This window comes from Lycium ferocissimum, chromosome 12 (assembly GCF_029784015.1).
Source record: "Lycium ferocissimum isolate CSIRO_LF1 chromosome 12, AGI_CSIRO_Lferr_CH_V1, whole genome shotgun sequence".
Classification (NCBI taxonomy): domain Eukaryota; kingdom Viridiplantae; phylum Streptophyta; class Magnoliopsida; order Solanales; family Solanaceae; genus Lycium; species Lycium ferocissimum.
The window spans coordinates 57,486,451-57,508,431 of NC_081353.1; the positions used below are offsets into that span (position 1 = coordinate 57,486,451).

Genomic DNA, 21,981 nt, shown 5'->3' on the forward strand with positions numbered 1-21,981 from the left:
GCCCAGAATGGTATGCTTCACTGGACCAAATATACGGTCCCAACATACGGCTAGTGAAAATTATACGGACCGTATGTTGGTCCGTATATTCCAGTCGGGACTGAATATGAAATAATATAAGGACCTCTCTCTCATTTCATTTTCATTCCATTCCCACTCCTCTACACTTCAAGACTTCTCTAGAACACTCCATACATTTCAACCACAAGAAAACAAAGGAAATCAAAGATCAACAACAAGAATTGAAGAGAATCAAGTGTAGAAACCCATTAAAGCCATTCAAACCAAGAAATCCCAAGAGAGAGGAAATAGAGTTTTGGTGCAAGAGGTGTATTACCATTAAAGGCTTATTCCTCCATTATCTAAGGTGAGTTTCATGACCTTTCCATGTTTCTTGAAGTATTGGTAGGTTGAAACACTCGGATTGTAGAAGAGTATAGAAAACGGGTCATAAATGTGTGAATAGTGTCATTATTAAATAGTAGTTGGATTGAATCATGAAAATGGATATGTTGAGATTATAAATATGTTATAAATGACATTTAGAACATGGAATAAGTATTGTATGAGAAAGAACGCGATAATGGACTTTGGTCATGATTATGGAGAATTGGAGTGAAATTGTGAAATGTGGGCAATGTAATCAAATGATGCTTATTGTTTATGATATTGTGATTGTTGTTATGAATGTTGGGAGTTGATATGGAATATGGAGGAAAGTAGTATGAACAAAGGAAATGCTGCCCAATTTTCTCTAGCTTTAGTAAGTACGTTCTTATGATTGTTTAGCTAATGTTGATACGAATTCCCTTGAAGGTATAAACAAGTGCATTAAAGGAGAGCGAGCAAGTAATAGAGTAGTTAAACGACAAAGGTATGTAAGGCTCACCCTTCCTTCCTAAGGAATGAATCCTATGTATGATTTTCCTCCTTCTTCATGAAATTCCTATATTCCGAAAGACTAAGAACCTATGTTCACGAATAGCCATATGAGATAAGAAATATGCTATGAGTACGATGATGATAACGCTAAGTTTAAGCCTAAAGATTCTAGAGATTACGATATGATGTACCTACGAAGCTAATGATGTTGACTACGATCCATTGATGCCTTCCTCATATACACTCACCTTAAGATGTAGTCCCTCCAAGGTGAGATATAACGACTATGACTACTCCATAACGTAATCGGGGGTTACGACCTTATGTCACCCCGATATAGCTATAGTTGCTTTCAAGTTCTAATGTATGTTTTGATGAGATATGTATGATGATGTTAGGTTATGATAAGGCCATGATATGTCTATGAAATGATTAATGATGATAAAGGATATGATATGTACGATGATATGATCCCACCGCGCCTAAATGGCCGGGCATGTCACCGCGAAGGCGGGCTGCATACGATTACACCGTGCCTAGAAGGCCGGGCATGTCACCGCTAAGGCGGGCTGCTATGTTTACACCGAGCCTAGAGGGCGGGCATGACACCACTAGTGGGCGGCATATGATGGTCACCGGACGCGGGTTAACATACATGATGATATGATGTATGGTATGATGATGTGTATGTAAAATGATAAGGCACACGCGATGATAATGTACATGATATGCTTATGTATGATATATGTGTATGAAATGTATCTATAGCTAAAAGAGTACACAGGTGGTATCCTCATCTCATGACTTATGATGTCCTTATTACGTTTATTTGATTCCTGCCTTACATACTCAGTACAATGTTCGTACTGACGTCCGTTTTCTTTGGACGACGTGTTCGTGCCCACGGTAGGCGGAGACGGTGCGGATCCATAGGAGGTAGTAGGCGCCATTGTTTTGACACACACACACACACACACACACACACACACACATATATTGATTATTCTTTTATATATATATATATATATATATATATATTTTGGGCATATATATATATATCGGGGTCTGTCCCGTCCATATGTCTAGTACTCTAGTAGAGGCTCGTAGATACGCGGTGTGGGTAGTATGGTCTCACCGCGAGTCTTTCATGTATATGCATGTATATATATTATATATTATTTTGATAGCCGAAGAGCTTATGTTATAAAAGTAAATATGTTTCAAACGTTATATATATATATATATATATATATATATATATATTATGAATGAGAGCAAATAAGTAACAGAATGAGTGGTGTTCGGTGGTTAGCCTCGGATACTCATCATGGCCCGTAGTCTGGTCGTGACGTAAAAGTGGTATCGAGCGATTCGGTCTAGGAAGTGTCTACGAGCCGTGTCTAGTAGAGTCTTGTTTATGGTGTATTGCGCGCCACGCTAATAAACAAGAGGCTACAGGGCATTTATGAAAAATGACCATCTTTCTTCTTATGAGATCGTGCGATAGAGCCGTGTATAAGGTTTAATCCTCCCTAATAAGTGTGTTATGATTTCAGAAATGCCACCAAAAGGAAAAGCTAAAGCCCCCCAAAAGGGCAAGACTACGATGAGAAGGCGGGCAGAAAGAGAGCCGCCTATGAATATAAACGAGGGTGAATCACACCATGAGGCTTTATCTAATGCCTCCACTACTCCGCCGATTACGGAAGAGCTAGAAGGGCTTCGACTCGGCTCTATGCCTCCGTTTCCTCCATGGCTACTTCGGGTCAACAAGTGACCGAGGCCATTCAGTTATTAACTCAGTTGGTTGCCACCCGAGCACAACGGCAAAATGGGCCCAAGTGATCGATCGCCTAGCACTAGAGCTCGTGACTTCATGAGTTTAAATCCTCCCGAATTCTTTGGGTCAAAGCCGGATGAAGACCCGCAAGGCTTTATTGATGAAATGTTGAGAACGTTGCGGATTATTCATGCTTCCGAGACCGAATCAGTGGAGTTGGCATCATATAGACTCCGAGATGTGGCGGTCCTATGGTACAATAATTGGATAGCGTCAAGACAAGAAAATGCGCCTCCGCCCGTTTGGCAAGAATTTGTAGATGCTTTCATCCATCACTACTTGCCACCCGAGGTCCGCCGAGCTAGGGCGGATAGATTTTTAAATCTGAAGCAAGGGAACATGAGCGCCCGGGAGTATAGCCTTCAATTTAATTCTTTGGCTAGGTATGCCCCGACTATGGTGGCCGACATGGGTGATAGGGTGCATAGATTTGTGAGTGGCTTAGGGCCACATTTATTTAAAGATTGCTTAACGGCTTCATTGCAAGATGGGATGGATATTTCCCGCATTCAAGCCCATGCCCAAAATCTAGAAGGACAACAACCTCCGCAAAGGGGTGATCGTGATGTTGATAGAGGGCAAAGCAAAAGGGCCAGATCTATCGGCATAGGCAGTGATTATAGAGGGGGATCGAAAACGATGTTATAGGCAATCGAGCCGGTCGGCGACGAGTGCACCTCCCCGATTTACAGAGAAGATTTGATCGCTCTTTCCGTTCAGGACAAGCCGAGTTCGAGGCCCCGGGTTCTCGGTTTGGGGAGACTACGGTCGGGGGGAGACCACCGGTTCCCCGATGCGGCCCGGTGCGAGAAAATTGCACTCGGGGCCGTGTCGCCGAGGCACGGATGCTTGTTATATTTGTGGACGGTTGGACATCGATGCGAGATTGTCCTTCGAGGTATGGTAGAGGTGGGGTTCGGTCCACGGATCGGCGAGCGATTCCTCTTAAGTACGTCCTACGGGACGGACTCCCCGATTCCGGCGAGGCCGAGGTAGAGGCGGGGGGATCATCTACTTCGTGGTGCCGCACGGCCCGGCTTGTATGCTATAGGGACGGACGACAGGATCTCGAGTCGTCCCCAGATGTGGTTACAGGTACATTGTATGTGTTTTCCCATGATGTGTATGCATTGATAGATCCGGGTTCCACGTTATCATATATTACTCCCTATGTTGCTAATCGCATTGGGGTGAAACCCGAGCCAATCAAACCTTTCGAGGTGTCTACTCTGGTTGGTGATCCCGTGATAGCTAAACAAGTGCACAAAGATTGTGTGATTGTGATATACGACCGCCAAACTAAAGCTGATTTAGTCGAACTGGAAATGCTAGATTTTGATGTGATCATCGGTATGGATTGGTTGGCCTCATGCTATGCTAATGTTGATTGCCGAATGAAATTAGTTCGATTTCAATTTCCGGGAGAGCCCGTGCTTGAATGGAAAGGTAATACGGCAACTCCAAGGGGTAGGTTTATTTCCTACCTTAAGGCAAGAAAGATGATAGCTAAGGGCTATATTTTTCATTTAGTCCGAGTTCGTGACACGGAAGCAAAGTCACCAACTTTCCAATTCATTCCGGTGGTAAATGAATTCCCGGATGTATTTCCAGACGAACTTCCAGGCCTTCCTCCAGAAAGAGAAATTGACTTTGCCATCTATGTGTTGCCGGATACCAAGCCTATTTCTATTCCTCATTATCGAATGGCACCGGCAGAATTGAAAGAGGTAAAGGCGCAGTTGAAAGATTTGCTTGAGAAGGGATTTATTAGACCCAGTTCATCACCGTGGGGAGCGCCTGTCCTATTTGTGAGAAAGAAAGATGACTCCCTACGAATGTGTATCGACTATAGGCAGTTGAATAAAGTGACAATAAAGAACAAATATCCTCTTCCGAGAATTGATGATTTATTTGATCAACTACAAGGTGCCAAGTGGTTTTCCAAGATAGATTTGAGGTCGGGTTATCATCAAGTGAGAGTCAGAGAAGAAGATATTCCTAAGACAGCGTTCAGAACGAGATATGGCCATTATGAATTCCGAGGGATGTCGTTTGGGTTAACTAATGCTCCGGCAGTGTTCATGAATTTAATGAATAATGTATTTAGGCCTCTCTTGGATTTGTTCGTGATAGTATTCATTGATGACATTCTGGTGTATTCTCGCATAGAATCAGAACATGCAGATCATTTACGTATTGTTCTTGGAATTCTTCGAACTCGAGAATTGTATGCAAAATTTTCAAAGTGCGAGTTCTGGCTAAATTCTGTGACATTTCTGGGTCATGTGATTTCAAATGATGGCATTCGAGTTGACACTCAGAAGATTGAGGCTGTGAAGACTTGGCCAAGGCCTACGACGCCTACAGAAGTTCGTAGTTTTCTGGGATTGGCAGGTTATTATAGAAGATTTGTAGAGGGCTTTTCATCTATTTTAGCCCCATTAATGAAGCTAACCCAGAAGTCAGCAAAATTTCAGTGGAATGACGCTTGTGAGCGTAGCTTCCAAGAGTTGAAGGACAGGTTAACCTCAGCTCCAGTCTTAACACTTCTAGAAGGGCCAGACGGCTATGTTGTGTATTGTGATGCTTCTGGCGTTGGGTTAGGGTGTGTATTGACGCAGCACGATAAAGTTATTGCATATGCTTCAAGACAGCTGCGGAAACATGAGAAGAACTACCCAACTCATGATCTTGAATTGGCCGCAGTTATTCATGCATTAAAAATGTGGAGACATTACTTGTATGGTGTGCATGTTGATATATATACGGATCATAAGAGTCTCCAATACATTTTCAAGCAGAAGGAGTTGAATCTGCGACAGCGGCGGTGGTTAGAATTATTGAAAGATTACGATGTAAATATTTTATACCACCCCAGAAAGGCAAACGTAGTAGCGGATGCGCTTAGCCGCCAATCAATGGGTAGCTTATGTGAAGTACCCTCGGAGAAGAAAGAAATGATTCATGAACTCCGTCAGCTAGCAAATCTTGGAGTACGTTTAATTGATTCAGGCGACGCAAGGATTGGTAATCATGATCCCACAGTTTCGTCCTTGGATATGGAAGTAAAAGAGCGGCAATATGAAGATCCTCAATTGAGTCATTATAGAGATATATGTCATGCAAAAGAGAAGTCCCCATTTGAAACTTCTATAGATGGAATTCTTAGATACCGAGGCGAATATGTGTTCGAACGTTGCGGAAATTACGCGTCGTCCAAATCCTAGAGAAGCTCATTATTCTCGGTATTCTATCCATCCGGACAACAAAGATGTCTCATGATCTTAAGTTGATGTATTGGTGGGATGGCATGAAAAGAGACATAGCGAGAATTTGTAGCCCAATGTCCAAATTGCCGAAAAGATAGAACACCAAAAGCCAGGAGGATTATTGCAAGCGATGGAAATTCCTACGGGGAAATGGGAAGTGATCAATATGGATTTTATTGTAGGACTACCCCGTTCCCAAGGCAAGTATGATTCTATATGGGTGATTGTGGATAGATTGATGAAAGCAGCTCATTTTCTTCCAGTCAAAACTACATACGTACTCGAAAGATTATGCGAGGTGTATATCAAGGAAATTGTGAGACTTCATGGTATTCCGATATCTATTATTATATGATCGACACGAAGGAGCACGAGTGTTTACGGCTAAGTTACGGAAATTTTTCCAAGACGGTCTAGGTACTCAAGTAAGGCTCAGCACGGCTTTTCATCTGCAGACTGATGGACAAGCCGAGCGTACTATTCAGACTTTGGAGGATATGCTAAAGGCATGTGTTTTATATTTTGGTGGTAGTTGGGACGACCACTTACCCCTAATCGAATTTGCCTACAACAATAGCTACCATTCCAGTATCCAAATGGCTCTGTATGAAGCTTTGTATGGGAGGAAGTGCAGATCTCCACTTGGATGGTTTGAGATCGGAGAAGTACAATTAATAGGCCCCGAGTTGATTCAACAAGCTGTAGAAAAAGTCAAGGTAATCCGAGATCGATTGTTGACAGCTCAAAGTCGCCAAAAATCTTATGCGGACAACCGCCGGTGAGATCTAGAATTTCAAATTGATGATTGGGTGTTTTTGAAAGTATCACCAATGAAAGGGGTGATGAGATTTGGTAAGAAAGGAAAGCTAAGCCCTCGATATATTGGACCCTACAAAATCATCCGCAAGGTGGGTCAAGTAGCTTATGAATTAGACTTGCCTTCAGAGCTTGAATTAGTCCATCCAGTTTTTCATGTCTCAATGCTCCGTAAGTGTGTTGGAGATCCTACGAAGATTGTGCCAATAGATGATGTTCAAATCACAGATAAGCTAACCTATGAAGAAGTGCCTATTTCCATACTAGACAGGCAAGTACGGAAACTCCGGAATAAGGAAGTAGCTTCAGTCAAAGTCTTGTGGCGGAATAACAATCGAGAAGAAATGACTTGGGAAGCGGAAGAAAAGATGAAAACCACATATCCGCATTTATTCCAGACCCCGGAGGAGATCTATGATGAGACATCGAGATTATGAGGTATGTATGCTTCTCCTTTATGCATATGGGTCGTGTGTGGCCAATTTATATTGCTATTGTGTTGTGGCCCTGTGAGGCAATGTTATTATGGGTTATTGTGACAGGATGGTAGCGCCATGTTATAGGGGAAACTCTGGCGAAATTTTTCTAGAATTCCCGATGACTTAACATTCGAGGACGAATGTTCCAAAAGGGGGGAAGAATGTTACACCTTGGAAAAATTCCCCGTTAGCGTACAGTGAATAGGACATCGAAGGGTATAATGTATACGACGTTTTGATAAGTAGGAAATAGCATTTGAGGGTCCTAATTAAGATTTCCAAAGACATTCGAGGTAGGAGGAGAAAGTTGTTGAGGAAAGCGAGTCACATGTTGTGTATCGGTTAAGAATTTCGAGTATTGAGTTAACAACGTTCTAATGACACCTTGAGGAAGAGTTATAACGTCCCTTAGAATGGTAATGAAATGTTAAACAAGTGTTAAGAAGGTTCCATAAGGATCGGAGATCAAACGAGTCGACGAGAACAAGTCTCGGAAAACTGGGCAAACATACGGCCAGACATACTGGCCGTATAAAATCTACGGACCGTATGTCCAGCCGTAGATTCAGCCCAGAATGGTATGATTCACTGGACCAAATATACGGTCCCAACATACGGCCAGTGAAAATTATACGGACCGTATATTGGTCTGTATATTCCAGTCGGGACTGAATGTGAAATAATATAAGGACCTCTCTCTCATTTCATTTTCATTTCATTCCCACTCCTCTACACTTCAAGACTTCTCTAGAACACTCCATACATTTCAACCACAAGAAAACAAAGGAAATCAAAGATCAACAACGAGAATTGAAGAGAATCAAGTGTAGGAAACCCATTAAAAGCCATTCAAACCAAGAAATCCCAAGAGAGAGGAAATAGGGTTTTGGTGCAAGAGGTGTATTACCATTCAAGGCTTATTCCTCCATTATCTAAGGTGAGTTTCATGACCTTTCCATGTTGCTTGAAGTATTGGTAGGTTGAAACACTCGGATTGTAGAAGAGTATAGAAAATGGGTCATAAATGTGTGAATAGTGTCATTATTGAATAGTAGTTGGATTGAATCATGAAAATGGATATGTTGAGATTATAAATACGTTATAAATGACATTTAGAACATGGAATAATTATTGTATGAGAAAGAACGCGATAATGGACTTTGGTCATGATTATGGAGAATTGGAGTGAAATTGTGAATTGTGGGCAATGTAATCAAATAATGCTTATTGTTTATGATATTGTGATTGTTGTTATGAATGTTGGGAGTTGATATGGAATATGGAGGAAAGTAGTATGAACAAAGGAAATGCTACCCAATTTTCTCTAGCTTTAGTAAGTACGTTCTTATGATTGTTTAGCTAATGTTGATACGAATTCCCTTAAAGGTATAAACGAGTGCATTAAAGGAGAGCGAGCAAGTTATAGAGTAGTTAAACGACAAAGGTATGTAAGGCTCAACCTTCATTCCTAAGGCATGAATCCTATGTATGATTTTCCTCCTTTTTCATGAAATTCCTATATTCTGAAAGACTAAGGGCATACGTTCACGAATGGTCATATAAGATAAGAAATACGCTATGAGTACGACAATGATAATGCTAAGTTTAAGCCTAAAGATTGTAGAGATTATGATATGATGTTGACCACGATCCATTGATGTCTTCCTCATATACACTCACCTTAAGATGTAGTCCCTCCAAGGTGGGATATAACGACTATAATTACTCCATAACGTAATCGGGGATCCACGACCTTACGTCACCCCGACACAGCTATAGTTGCTTTCAAGTTCTAATGTATGTTTTGATGAGATATGTATGATGATGTTAAGTTATGATAAGGCCATGATATGTCTATGAAATGAACAATAATGATAAAGAATATGATATGTACGATGATATGACTCCACCGCGCCTAAATGGCCGGGCATGTCACCGCGAAGACAGGCTGCATAGGCCGGGCACGTCACCGCTAAGGCGGGCTGCTATGTTTACACCGAGCCTAGAGGGCCGGGCATGACACCACTAGTGGGCTGCATATGATGGTCACCCGGACGCGGGTTAACAACATGATGATGCATGTATGGTATGTTGATGTATATGTGATATGATAAGGCATACGCTATGATAATGTACATGATATGCTTATGTATGATGTATGTATATGAAATGTATCTATAGCTAAAAGAGTACACAGGTGGTATCCTCATCTCATGACTTATGATGTCCTTATTACGTTTATTTGATTCCTGCCTTACATACTCAGTACAATGTTCGTACTGACGTCCGTTTTCTTTGGACGCTGTGTTCATGCCCACAGGTAGGCAGGGAGACGGTGCAGATCCATAGGAGGTAGTAGCTGTTTTGAGAGCACTCCATCTTCCGGAGGTGTCATTGATTATTCTTTTGGTACATACATGTATATATTCATATTTTGGGCACGACGGGGTCCTGTCCCGTCCATATGTCTAGTACTCTAGTAGAGGCTCGTAGATACGCAGTGTGGGTAGTATGGTCTCACAGTCTTTCATGTATATGCATGTATATATATTATATATTATTTTGGTAGCCAAAGGGCTTATGGTTATAAAAGTAAATATGTTTCAAACGTTAATAGCTTTCTATGATTATGAGTATATGTTATGAATGAGAGCAAATAAGTAATAGAATGAGTGGTGTTCGGTGGTTAGCCCCGGATACCCGTCATGGCCCGTAGCCGGGTCGTGACAAAATGAGCTAACGATAACTGAACTGTAGTGGTCGACATCGTAAACGCCCTCACTTGGCCCTTGGTTTGAAGAGGAGGTTGTACCTCAAAAGCGTTATCAAGTGGCTGGGTTGGTGGCTGAGCAGTAACAATGCCTTCCTGACATGGTGTATGATCACGTGTAAACCAAGTGTATAGGAAATAACCAACGATCAACAAGATATATACATACCCACCTATAACAAATAAAGGCTTCCGTAGCAGTTCATATTTGGAGCCCTTACCTTACAATTTGGTGGATTGTGCGTCCGCCAGAGACTCGAGAAGCAGAAAGGTGAAAGCTGCCACGTTGGTATGTATAGCCATATACTTGTGTGTTGGGTACTTGTTTTCTCTGAATTTTTGCGAAGATGGAAGGATCATCCAACTGAGACTACAGCAATGTGAGATGGTAGTCAGCTACTCAGCAAGAGTAAATGTAGGAGAGATGTATATAGGAGATCTGCTCATCAAGTGGTACTTTTTTCTTTTTTTAATTACTTTAATTGGTTAAGGATTTTACGTACTCTTTGTTCCTTTGTTTCTATTTGGATTTACTAAATAAGGAATCGACGAGGGGTTACTCAATGAAGAAAAGATGGAATTGATAGTATGAAATGAAATCGCTACACATGGGACGTAGTAGGAAAGCTGAATTAAACTTGTATGGGTATGTGTTTTGAGTGCATGCGCAGCTGATATGGGTATTTGACTAGCTAAATAAAGAACAAAGTTTGTTAGTACGTATTTTTTTTTGCTTATTGCTCAATGTAACTTACAAATTGTTTGGATTACTATAAATACTAAAGCACAGCTTACCACTGCATGAATTTTTTCTCTTCTTCGTCATACTAAAGCACAATATTTGGCTTTTTAGTTATTTTCTAGTCAATAATTTAATACTAATATATCCACCCATTAAGAAAAAAATGGTGCCAAGAATGGCAGTTACTGGCTATCTCAAAGAGGTCTCAAATATATATAATAAAATTAGTTTTTGTGTGCGCCGCACATGCATCTCGTGCGTTGCACGTGCCTCCCGTGCGCCTCCCGTGCATCTCATGTCAATTAGTAAAAATATTTTAAAATCACATAATATATATTATTGTTAAACATGTGTGTGTACTGTGTATACATAGAAAGTAAAATGAAATTAGTGCAAGCTCAAAATGATGAAGGATGATGATGCTATTTCTCCAACCTAAAAAAGTGTCCAAGCCTATACCACAATCCCCCTCTCCAGAAAATGATTTGGGGGGAAATGAGCTGACACTAATCGGACTGTAGTAGTCGACATCCTCAATACCCTCGCTTGACACACACGTGTAAACCAAGTGTATAAGAAATACCCGACGATCAAAAAGATAAATATCTCCCTTGTAACAAATAAAGGCCTCTGTAGTAGCTCATAGGTAGAGCCCTTATCATCTCTATTTGTACATTGACGAAGCAAAGACTTTCCATGGCTTCATCTTGAGAAGAAAATATAACCCACCCAGCGTACATAAGTATGTGACCTTTAGAAGGGGAACTGATGTGGGATATATGGAAGAGCTAGAATCCTCATCAGCTAAGCAACAGTTTTGTTGGTTATCTATGACGAGAACCAAATTTAGTTTATTAATCAACCGATTCTTGGGCTCCTTCAAAATATTACAGTAGGCTTTATATGAATTCACTAGCTTTTCAAAAGTATACAGTATCTGATCATGTCCCATATATGAATGAAGGTAAATGAAGAGTGGTTATATACATATAAGAGGGATTCCAGCTAAATAAAGAAGAAAAATTTGTTAGTATTTGTTTTGCTTATGGCTCAATGTAACTTACAAATTGTATGGATTACTAAAAATACTAAAGCACACTGCATGGATTTTTTCGCTTCTTCGTCATTAATTATTCCTCTCCCTTTCATACGAGATTCTCTATAAAGAAAGTTGCTTTTCTTCCTTCTTCTTCTTCTTCTTTTTTGTTCTGCCTTTTCCCCCATTATTGGTGTTTTTTCCATAATTCTTATTTTAGTTACAAATATTTTTTTGAAGAATTTTCATAGTTTAGGGAGTGGGAATAAGGTATTATTTGTGAGCAGTACTTAAAGATATACTCTTATTACAATAATAATCTGTAGAAGGTACTATAAATTCCTACAAGCTAATATAGACATACAAGAAGAAGAAGAGGAAGAGGGGATAAGGAGGTCCGAGTATAAAGTAAACATTATTGTTGAATAGTTGATGCACTATTTTTTTGTTACTCTTTGTTTGCAAGGCTTTTAGTTATAATGTGAATTTTTCTTTTTGGTAATTATAGTTTGAATTCAAATGTAATGATCTTGCCTTTCATTTTGCTTGTAAATGCCCTATTTTGAATTTTAGAAATTATTATACTGTTCGCATTTGATTACAAACTAAAATGAATAATTGAGAAGGTATAATTATCTTCATGATCTCAAAACAAAATGTAATTCATCTCGAACAATTAATATATAATTTATGGATATGCAAACTATATGACAAAGGGAACCTTCAAGAAGTATCCCCAAAATATGTATAATAATTATACATTTATTAGACACAAATTAAATAACAATGATACGTTTTCTATATACCTGCCGTCGGAATACATATTCTACACAACAATAATACCGTTTTTATATGTATGATACATTTTCTACACATATATAGTAGTGATCCATATTCAATACAACAATGACAGTTTCTATACATATTGTTGGAATTAGTTGAAAAAGCTATGAAATGGAAATATTTTGAAAAAGCTAAAAAATACTCCCTCTGGTTAAAAAAGAGTGTCCACTTAGCCTTTATTTTTTGGTTCAGAAAGAGTGTTCACTTACCAAATTGAGAAAGAATTAGTCATATATTTTCAGATTTGTCCTTATTAAGTGTTAAGTACTGACCAAATTCCAATACCTACTTAATTAGGGGAAGTTTAGTCAAAATACATTTTTGTTTAAGAGTTGGTATTTTCTTAAGGGTGTGCAAATGGATCAATGGACACTCTTTTTGAACTGGAGGGAGTATTTTAAACTTCTTGAGTCATCCGGTTGTCAATAGTTTCACCCGGATGGTCATTTATGTCTTTTCTCCCCTATTTATTTGTGAATTTTACAAGTTCTTATCTAACTTCCAAATTGGGCTCACAATGAGTCCACCAAGTGAGTGATTAAAAAGCCCAATGATTCAATTGGTAGTAGGGGTACGCGAGAATCAGCTCGCCATGCCTCGAAAATTACAGTTAGCAATGTCAGTGTCCGTTTGTCGGCAATTACAGTGAAGTAATTGCGTATCATTTCTGAAGTTCAGTCAATTCTTTCCTTCTCACTAAACCCTCTTTTTTTTTACAAAGATTTTCCGGTCGATTTCATAAAAGGTATGAAAATGTAGAAAAATAAGAATTTTTTATCTCTCAAAGGGTTATGTTTTGTGCATTAATTTTCTTGCTTTCTGCTTATCTGAAACATTTTCAATTTATCTTATCTTTTCTTTTTATCCTTCATTTTTTGTTATGTCAGCTACTTAAACTAGTTAGGGTTAGCTATATCCAAATAATTTTGTCTTAAAAGACAAATTAGGGATACTCAAAGCTAGATGTTCTCTCTAACTAGGTGTTGGGTAATATTTGAGTTGATGTTTGCTTTAAAAAAAGAGTATTTGAAGTTGAAGGTGGAAGAAAGAGTATTTTTTCAAGGTTTAGGGTGTGTTTGGTATGAAGAAAATGTTTTCATGGAAAACAAGTGGGTTTCGTCACTTATTTTCTAGTCTTTGTAAAGAAAGCAAAATAATACTCCCTTCGTCTATTTTTACTTGTCCTCTATACTAAAATAGATCCTTTTTTTTTCATCATACTAAAAATAGATCTCTATACTAAAGTAGATGTCCACTTTTACTTATCCGGTTTGAAAAATCATGAGATAATTAACCATTATATACCTATTTTACCCTTATTATTAATGATTGAGTTGGAAATTTCAAGGAATTGTTAGTGGTTGCACAACTTTTAAAGTATGTTTGATTAATTTCAGCCATTAGATGACTTAATAATAATTAGGGGTAATATAATAAAATTGTTATTCTATTTATGACTCCTTAAGGGTCATTTTCCTCATTTCTGAGGAACTTGTTTTCCTAAAGAAAATGTTTTCCAAAACATTTTGACCAACCAAACATGAGAAAATTGGAAAATATTTTCTGGAAAACGTGTTCCTCCATACCAAACACACCCCCAATTCAGCATGAAGTTCAATATTTGCGAATATTGAATAGTGATTCATGCCCAAACAAGCCCTAATTCTCATAGTTACCTGCACTATTATACAAGCCCCTTAGATGAACTAACACTTAGTCCCAGCTAGTTAGTACTGCAATATATGGATTTTTCCTTATTTTTTGTAATTCTTAGTGGGTTGGGGTTTGGGAGTAGCAATGGCTTAAATGATTTTAAGCTCCATAGGTGCTGTGGCGACTGGGATTTGATACAACTAAGTTTGAGACTCTTCAGGAAAGATTTTACATTCATACCAGTGGTAGTAGCATTATTCTCGTAGTTCCTTGCTCTTCGATTTCTGGTACTACTTGTTGTTTCTTGGGCTTCATTTATCGCATTATGTGGCTGTTGTAACTGCTATTTTTTTTTTCCTGAGTGCTATGTAATGCTCTCCTCTCCCTATTATTTGCTATGTCCGCTTTAATTCTGTATTTTCCTTTTCTAATTGCTTTGATATGCGTTACTTGAGCTGAGGGTCTTTCGGAAACAGCCTCTCTACCTCCACGAGGCAGGGGTACACTCGACCCCACCTGTGGGATTACATTGGGTATGTTGTTGTTGTTGTAACTTTTGTTAGCTCTTAAATTTCTTCCAGAAAATATCAATTTTGTGTTATTTGGGACTGAGGCGTAGTTGTTATTGTGTTGTTTCCACAAGTTTTTTTTTTTTGGTTTATTCCTGGTCCATCTAAAACATTGGAGGTACTTTTGCCTGAGTTTGCTATGTAGACCTTCTTACCATTGCTATGTAGACCTTCTTACCAGTAGTATTAGCACTATTCTTATAGTTTCTAGTTCTTCAATTTTGTTACCACCTGTGTTTCTTGTGCTTAGGTTATCGCATTATTTCTTTGTTGTTATTGTTCTTTTTTCTGAATGCTAAAGCTATGTACTGCTTTCGATTTCGCCTTATTTCGTTATTGCTTTCATTTCTGCATTCCCTTTTTTAAACTGCTTTGAAATGCTTTACTTAAGCCGAGGATCTATCGGAATCAGCCTCTCTATCTCTACGAGGTAGGGGTAAAGTCTGCGTACCCTCTACCCTCACCGGGATTACACTGGATATATTGTAATTGTTGTTGTTGCTATGTAGACCTTTTGATTATGAGTACCTCTACCTTTGTTCACTGGTCAAATTATAGTGATCTTAATATGGCAGGGTAGATATTTTTAGCATGCGTTAATCAAGTCATTTTCAGGGGAAATATTATAGATTATTAGCTAATATCTAGGTAGTTTCTTCCTTACTATCCATCTTTTAGGATTCAGATTCCAAAGAGAACCAACCTCAGAAGAAAGGCTATGATTGTTTTCAGTCCGTGCTGTCAGCTGCATTTTAACCTTGAACTAGGCTTATAGATTGTTGGTACTTTGCTTTATTGTTTTTGGGATATGTATGGTAAATGGATCTTTTATCTTGTTTTTGTTTGCTTCGTTGTTCTACTAATTATTTATGAGTTGAAAGTTATGATTTTTCCTAGTCTAAATGAACTGTAACAAGAGTGTTTTCAATGATGCTGCTGGTAGGATTAAGTCTGGAAATCTGAACTTGTTGCAAGCAGGCAAGCAGTTCCGTAAAACTTCCATACATGGATTTCAATTATTTTATCTCTTCAGATTCCTGATTTTCTGGAATTATTATGAGTTGCTATTTGGAACTGTAAATTAGAGTAGTTGGGACTATCACGTTTTGGTTCCACTATATCAGCACAAATCTGAAATTAGACTTAGTTTTCTTTTGTGAGAAACCATTGCTTGAAACAATCTCTTCTAACCATAAAACCATAATGTTCTCATCTTACGGTAGTATCACTTGTTAATAAGCTTGTGTTTGCGAGTTAAGGCGATCTTTTACATGGCTCTTTATAATATCTAATGTCTGGCTTTCATGATGTTCATCAGCTATGGACTCCTATGCAAACATACACAATTTCATGATGTTCATCAGTTTTCTGTGCTTATTACTGTTTTGCACCATATTTATGTATGTGTATTTGTGTCCACAGCCACCATCTGCTGCTTCTAACACCTTCTGATATACTATTATCTTCTTCTCTGAAAATTGACTCTTGCTTTGTCTTTCAATCAGATGAGTAGCAGCTCGGATGAGGAATCAGATTTCAGTGATTCTGAGATCAATGATTATATAGAGAAACCGTATCAAGAACTGAGAGCTGGAAAATACAAAGTGAAGGGTCCAAATGGGTCTCTCAGATGCCCCTTTTGTGCTGGGAAGAAGAAGCAGGATTACAAGTACAAGGAACTGTTTGCACATGCTTCTGGTGTAGGTAAAGGTGCTGCCAGTAGACGTGCAAAACAAAAAGCCAACCACTTGGCACTTGCAAAGTACTTGGAATCTGACCTAGCAAATGAAGCTGAACCAGTACCCCCACGTGCTGTCACACCAGCAGAGTGCACAGAAGCTGAACAAAAAGAAGTATTTTGCTGGCCTTGGATAGGGGTTGTTGTCAATATATCAAAAGAAAAAGCAGATGGAGAATCTGTGGAGGACAAGGAGTATTGGTTGAAAAAGTTCTCCTTGTATAAGCCCTTGGAAATTATGTTTTTCCATGATAACCAAGCGCAGGTATCTGAAGTTATTGTGACATTTGATAGGGATTGGACCGGTTTCAATAATGCAATGCAATTTGAGAAATCCTTTGAAGCCAGACATTGCAGTAAAAAAGAATGGGTTGCCAATAGAAGTTTGCCCGGTTCAAATATTTATGGATGGGTTGCGCGGGAGGATGATTATAGAGCAGAAGGGGCAATAGGAGAATACCTGCGTGGAAAAGGGGAGTTAAAGACTATATTTGACCTGATGAAGGAAGAAACACAGGATAGAAATAAGGTTGTAGTTAGTCTAGCTAATGAGATTGATATGGAAAATGAAAATCTGGATGAGCTGCAGGTGCAGTTCAACTTAAAGACTTTGTCTCTTAGGCGGATGCTTGAGGAGAAAGACATACTACATCGCTCTTTCTTTGAAGGTTTCCAGTCATATAACCATCTTTTTTATTATTTCATTTGACTGTCTGATTAGATGTGAAAATTATGTTCCTTCTTTTTATGTGTTGGGAAATTGACGTTTTCCACTGATCAGATGAGAGTACTTGGACTTAAAATTATACATCACGCATGTTCTCTATTGAAGTGTGTTTCATTTGTTTCTACATTTAATTTATTTTGAATGTATACAGGATTGCTTCAAAAAAACTAAAGGACTCTAGAGCATCATTTTGATATTATCAGGAATTCCAGAAAGTCTGTTTCTGGAGAAAAAAATGGGCCTAGTATGTTTGTATTTTGTAATTAAAGAAACTACCATCATACCTCCTATAACTGATATTTTTAAATACAGAAACAAGGAAGATGCAACGCCTTGCGCGGGAGCACGTGCAGAAGGTCCTACATGAGCAGGAGATGTTAAGTGTAGAGTTGGAGAAGAAGAAGAAGCAGCTAGATATTTGGAGCCGAGAATTGAACAAACGGGAAACTTTAACTGAAAGAGAAAAACTAAAGCTGGATGAGGAGAAGAAAAAGGTGATCAAAGTTCCAATATAAGTCAAAGTTGTCTGAATTTTTGAATTACAATAATTTAAGTAGTTACACTCTTCTGGATTTTGTTGTTGTTGTTTACTTGCCGCCGTATTGTTCTGAAGTAGAATAAAACTCTAAAGATTCCTGTTCTTTTTTTAAGAGAAGTTGTCCTGAAAAGTACATTCAATGCTTTATAATTCACTTGCAAGTTACACTCAGCGGATCCTGAATATTGTTTGTGGACTTTCAGAATGACGAAAGAAACTCCGCACTTCAAATGGCCTCTGAAGAACAAAGAAAAGCTGATGAGAATGTGTTGAGACTAGTTGAAGAACATAAGGTGCTGTATTCATAACCTCCACCCCCCACTTTCCCCTTTCTCTCCCCTTCTGTTTTCACGCACATATGTGTGTGTGTGTGTGTATATATACATATATATAATTTCTTCCGCAAAAACCTGGCAATGGGGTTTTCTGCTACTGTTCTTTACATCACTCCAGTTATTCAATACTGTTTTAGTCATTAGTGCATTTAAATGTGCAGAGAGAGAAGGAGGCAGCTTTGAGAACGATTCTGGAGCTTGAAAGAAAGAATGATGCCAGGCAGAAGCTGGAAATGGAAATTGCAGAACTTAAAGGAAAACTAGAAGTTATGGAGCATCTAAGAGGTGATGATGATGCAGCTGTGCAAAATAAAATCAAGGAGATGAATGAGGAGCTGGTTGGGAAAATGGAAGAAATGGAAGACTTGGAGTCCTTGAATCAAACCCTTCTAGCAAAGGAGCGCCAGAGCAATGATGAGTTACAAAATGCTCGGCGCGCATTAATTACGGTATAATATTCAGTATTTCTGGCACTATGACAGTATGATTTTTATGTTATGATATGTGGTTAAAAATCTTGTGTTACTATTAGAAAAAAACTTGCAATGTGTTGAATAAGACCAGCATTTGATAGTATTGTAGTTTCTTCCTGTTAAAACATACCGCTTGTTAGATGCTGAATCATTTGCAATTATCATCTTTTTAGGGAATGAATGAGATCTTGAGCAGTGGGCGCTCCCATATTGGGATAAAAAGAATGGGGGAAATCGATGAAAAGGCTTTTCGGAATGCATGCAAGCAAAGGTTCCCAAATGAGGAAGCTGAGATCAAGGCTTTAGAATTGTGTTCTCTTTGGCAGGAAAAAATAAAAAATTCTGATTGGCATCCATTTAAAACTTTCATGGTTGATGAGTCCAATGCTGAGGTGTGTTTCTTATGCCTGCTTGTTTTATTTTGTTATTGTTGCCAACTTTATTCCTCTTAGGTTAAGAGCCATTTATTGCACATAAAGGTCCGATATAAAGAATTAAGGAATTTGTTTTATAAGGTAAATTAATTCTAGTAATGCAGGAAAATTCCCCTATACAAGTATCCCAATAGTTTTAGAGCCTACACAAAAACACTCTCTAACAAATGCACCCAATCTCATGGATGCACCAAAAAGAATGGAGGACTTCTGTTGCCGGGTATTAGCTTCATGGATTTTTAACAACCACCATCTTATATCTTTGGGTAAAGTTGTCAAAACTTAACTAGACCATAACCTTTAGTTACGTAAGGTAATAGCAAAAACAGAAAGCCAAACCCCTATTCGATGCCAGCCAAAAAGAGAATAGTTCGAGCCTGTCCCCTCTATTTTGTTATCTCCACAACGATCAGATAGAGAGAGAGAAGAGATAGAAGCATATTCCGTGCCATGCTGGCAGCCATTTTGAGTATCTAATTAATTTTTCTAGTAACTGCAGAAAGTGATCGATGAGGATGATGAGGCGCTAAAAACGCTCAAGGAGGAATGGGGAGATGAAATTTACAATGCAGTAACTGAAGCTCTAAAGGAGATTGAGGAATACAATCCTAGTGGCAGATATGTGATCGGTGAGCTGTGGAATTTCAAGGAACAAAGGAAAGCCACGCTTAAGGAAGCAATCAGCTTCATTTTCAAGCAATTGAAGACACAGAAGCGGAAGAGATGATAACAAGGTGCTCATATATTTTCTTCTCTATCTGCTTACTTCTTAACTTGCTTTGTTTCATGCATTGTAATGCAGTATCTCGTTCGTGGTTGATTTCATAGTTGCTGATGATATTGGGACTCTTTGGCAGATGCTATGGGAGTTTACACGGTGAAAATTGGACATCTCTATATGATATTAGTCTGCAACTAGCACTTAAAACATTCTTCATGGCGGTTGTAAACTTTGTATCTCTGATTAAGTAGTGAAACATCATTTTCCGTGTGACTGGACCAAGGATATTCCAAACTGATGACTGCTGTGTCTAAGATTAGCAAATGTGTGACACTAAAACTTAGATCTGTTTGAGTTGATAATATGTTTGCCTGGGAAAAAGCTACACAGTGATCGGCTCCTAGGGGCTTTGGCTCAACAGAAAAGGTAGTACAGTATGGGACGTGTGGTAGGCGCATGCCACAAGTTCGAATCATGACCAGTGAACCAAACCTGTTCTTTAAGTAGAAAAGGTAGAGGGTAGAGCCTATTATCTACCGAATACCTGTTTTTATATTGATTACTCAAGAATGAGTCCCTGCACTAAATTCAAACATTAGCCGCCTCAATTTTCCGATCTACGGATTTCTGCCCGCCCATTCGCCATGAAGGTTGGAGCATGATTCAAACTTTCAAAGGGTAGCTCAGGTTTTGAAAATTAACGTTTGAAGAAGGATTTCGAACTTAACGTAAGGAGTCATCAGTTTAATAGTTGTAATTGAATTTTGAGGTGTGATTTGTGTTCCCTTCCCCTCAGAGAGTGACTATATTACTTTTTGAATGATGCCAAAAGAGTTTTGGGTTAAAATTGTTCCTTATCTATGGGAGTAGGTTTATTTTGGTCCCTTAAATATTAGCTTGAGCATATTTGATCACTTTTCTATGGGAGTAGGTTCATGTTGGTCCCTTAAATATAATGCTAAGCATATTTAATCTCTTAACTATGCTATAGTGGGGCACTTTTGGTTCTCCTAATAGAACTCGTTAAAAAAGTAACGGTGTTAAATTTATGTGACACTCACGTGACTTGTATAAGGCTAAACCCATCAAACAAAAATACTAAACTCATTCGCCTTTCTCCCTAATTTCATATGAAGAAATACTTCACCGAAAAAAGCCCTAGCCTCTCTGTAGAAAGCTTCAATTGGCTGGAAGCAGAAGTTGAGTTTTTAAAACAGGCAGAAACTTTATCTAATATATTAAAATTTGCATTAACATACTTCCGAAAAAAATTGGAGCGGTTTCACCAATTAAGATAATTTTATAACAGTTGTTAAAAAGAATTTGATTTTTTTAATATTTAACAAAAATAACTTTATATTCACATGCTTCCAAAATAAGTGGAATGATTTTATGTGTGCTCTCAGATTACCGTTTAAGGGTTGGTTACCAATCATATGATCCAAATATTATGAGTTGCTTTGCTACTATCTTATATGAGTTGCATTTTAAGAGAAATGCCATTACTATGCTTTGCATTTTGTCTGATGGGTTTAGCCTTTTACGAGTCACTTGAGTGTCACATGGGTTTAGCACCGTTACTTATTAAACAGGTTCTATTAGGGGAACCAAAAGTGCCCCACTTTAGCATAGTTAAGGGACTAAATATGCTTGGCGTTATATTTGAGGGACCAAAATGAACCTACTCCCATAGATAAGGGATCAAATATGCTCAAGGTAATATTTGAGGGACCAAAATGAACCTACTTCCAAAGATAAGGGACAATTTTAACCCAAAAGTTGATACCAAAACAATAAAGATGAACAAAGAGAGGGTCCGATCACGTCCACGTTTAGGTAACGCTATCCCCTTTTTGTTTCAGGCAGTGTCCTGAAAAGTGCTTAAAATGGTTCTCTAGTAAAATTGCTCGCACCACATGCAATGTATTACTATAAGAGAAGTCCTAATCCAACTTCTATTGTTAATTGGAGATGATATTAGAATCTTAAAAGTTTCGCCTCCTTGGAGATCTGGTGTTTCGGTTTGGTTCGATTTTCCTCTAAAAAGAAATCAACCAATTATTTTTTAAAATATTGAAATCAATTAAGAAAAGGTCATTTGCACTTTTGTCCCTAT

The 21,981-nt window shown here is 38.5% G+C and overlaps 1 protein-coding gene across 4 annotated transcripts; it reads left to right on the forward strand.

The window, feature by feature from the left end:
• Positions 1-13,198: 13,198 nt before the first annotated feature.
• LOC132040738 (factor of DNA methylation 1-like) lies at positions 13,199-20,246 on the forward strand. Of its 4 annotated transcripts, none has more exons than XM_059431407.1 (8): positions 13,199-13,422; positions 16,405-17,305; positions 17,677-17,858; positions 18,106-18,195; positions 18,399-18,686; positions 18,884-19,102; positions 19,644-19,878; positions 19,947-20,246. In XM_059431407.1, the coding sequence occupies exons 2-7, from the start codon at positions 16,405-16,407 to the stop codon at positions 19,869-19,871; spliced, it is 1,908 nt and encodes a 635-aa protein (XP_059287390.1). In that variant the 5' UTR covers positions 13,199-13,422; the 3' UTR covers positions 19,872-19,878; positions 19,947-20,246. The 4 variants fall into 4 exon arrangements, with proteins under 4 accessions (XP_059287390.1, XP_059287388.1, XP_059287387.1 ...); XM_059431405.1 differs by having other exon boundaries at positions 13,200-13,422; positions 19,973-20,246; XM_059431404.1 differs by having other exon boundaries at positions 13,201-13,422; positions 20,002-20,246.
• The last annotated feature ends 1,735 nt before the right edge of the window (positions 20,247-21,981 follow it).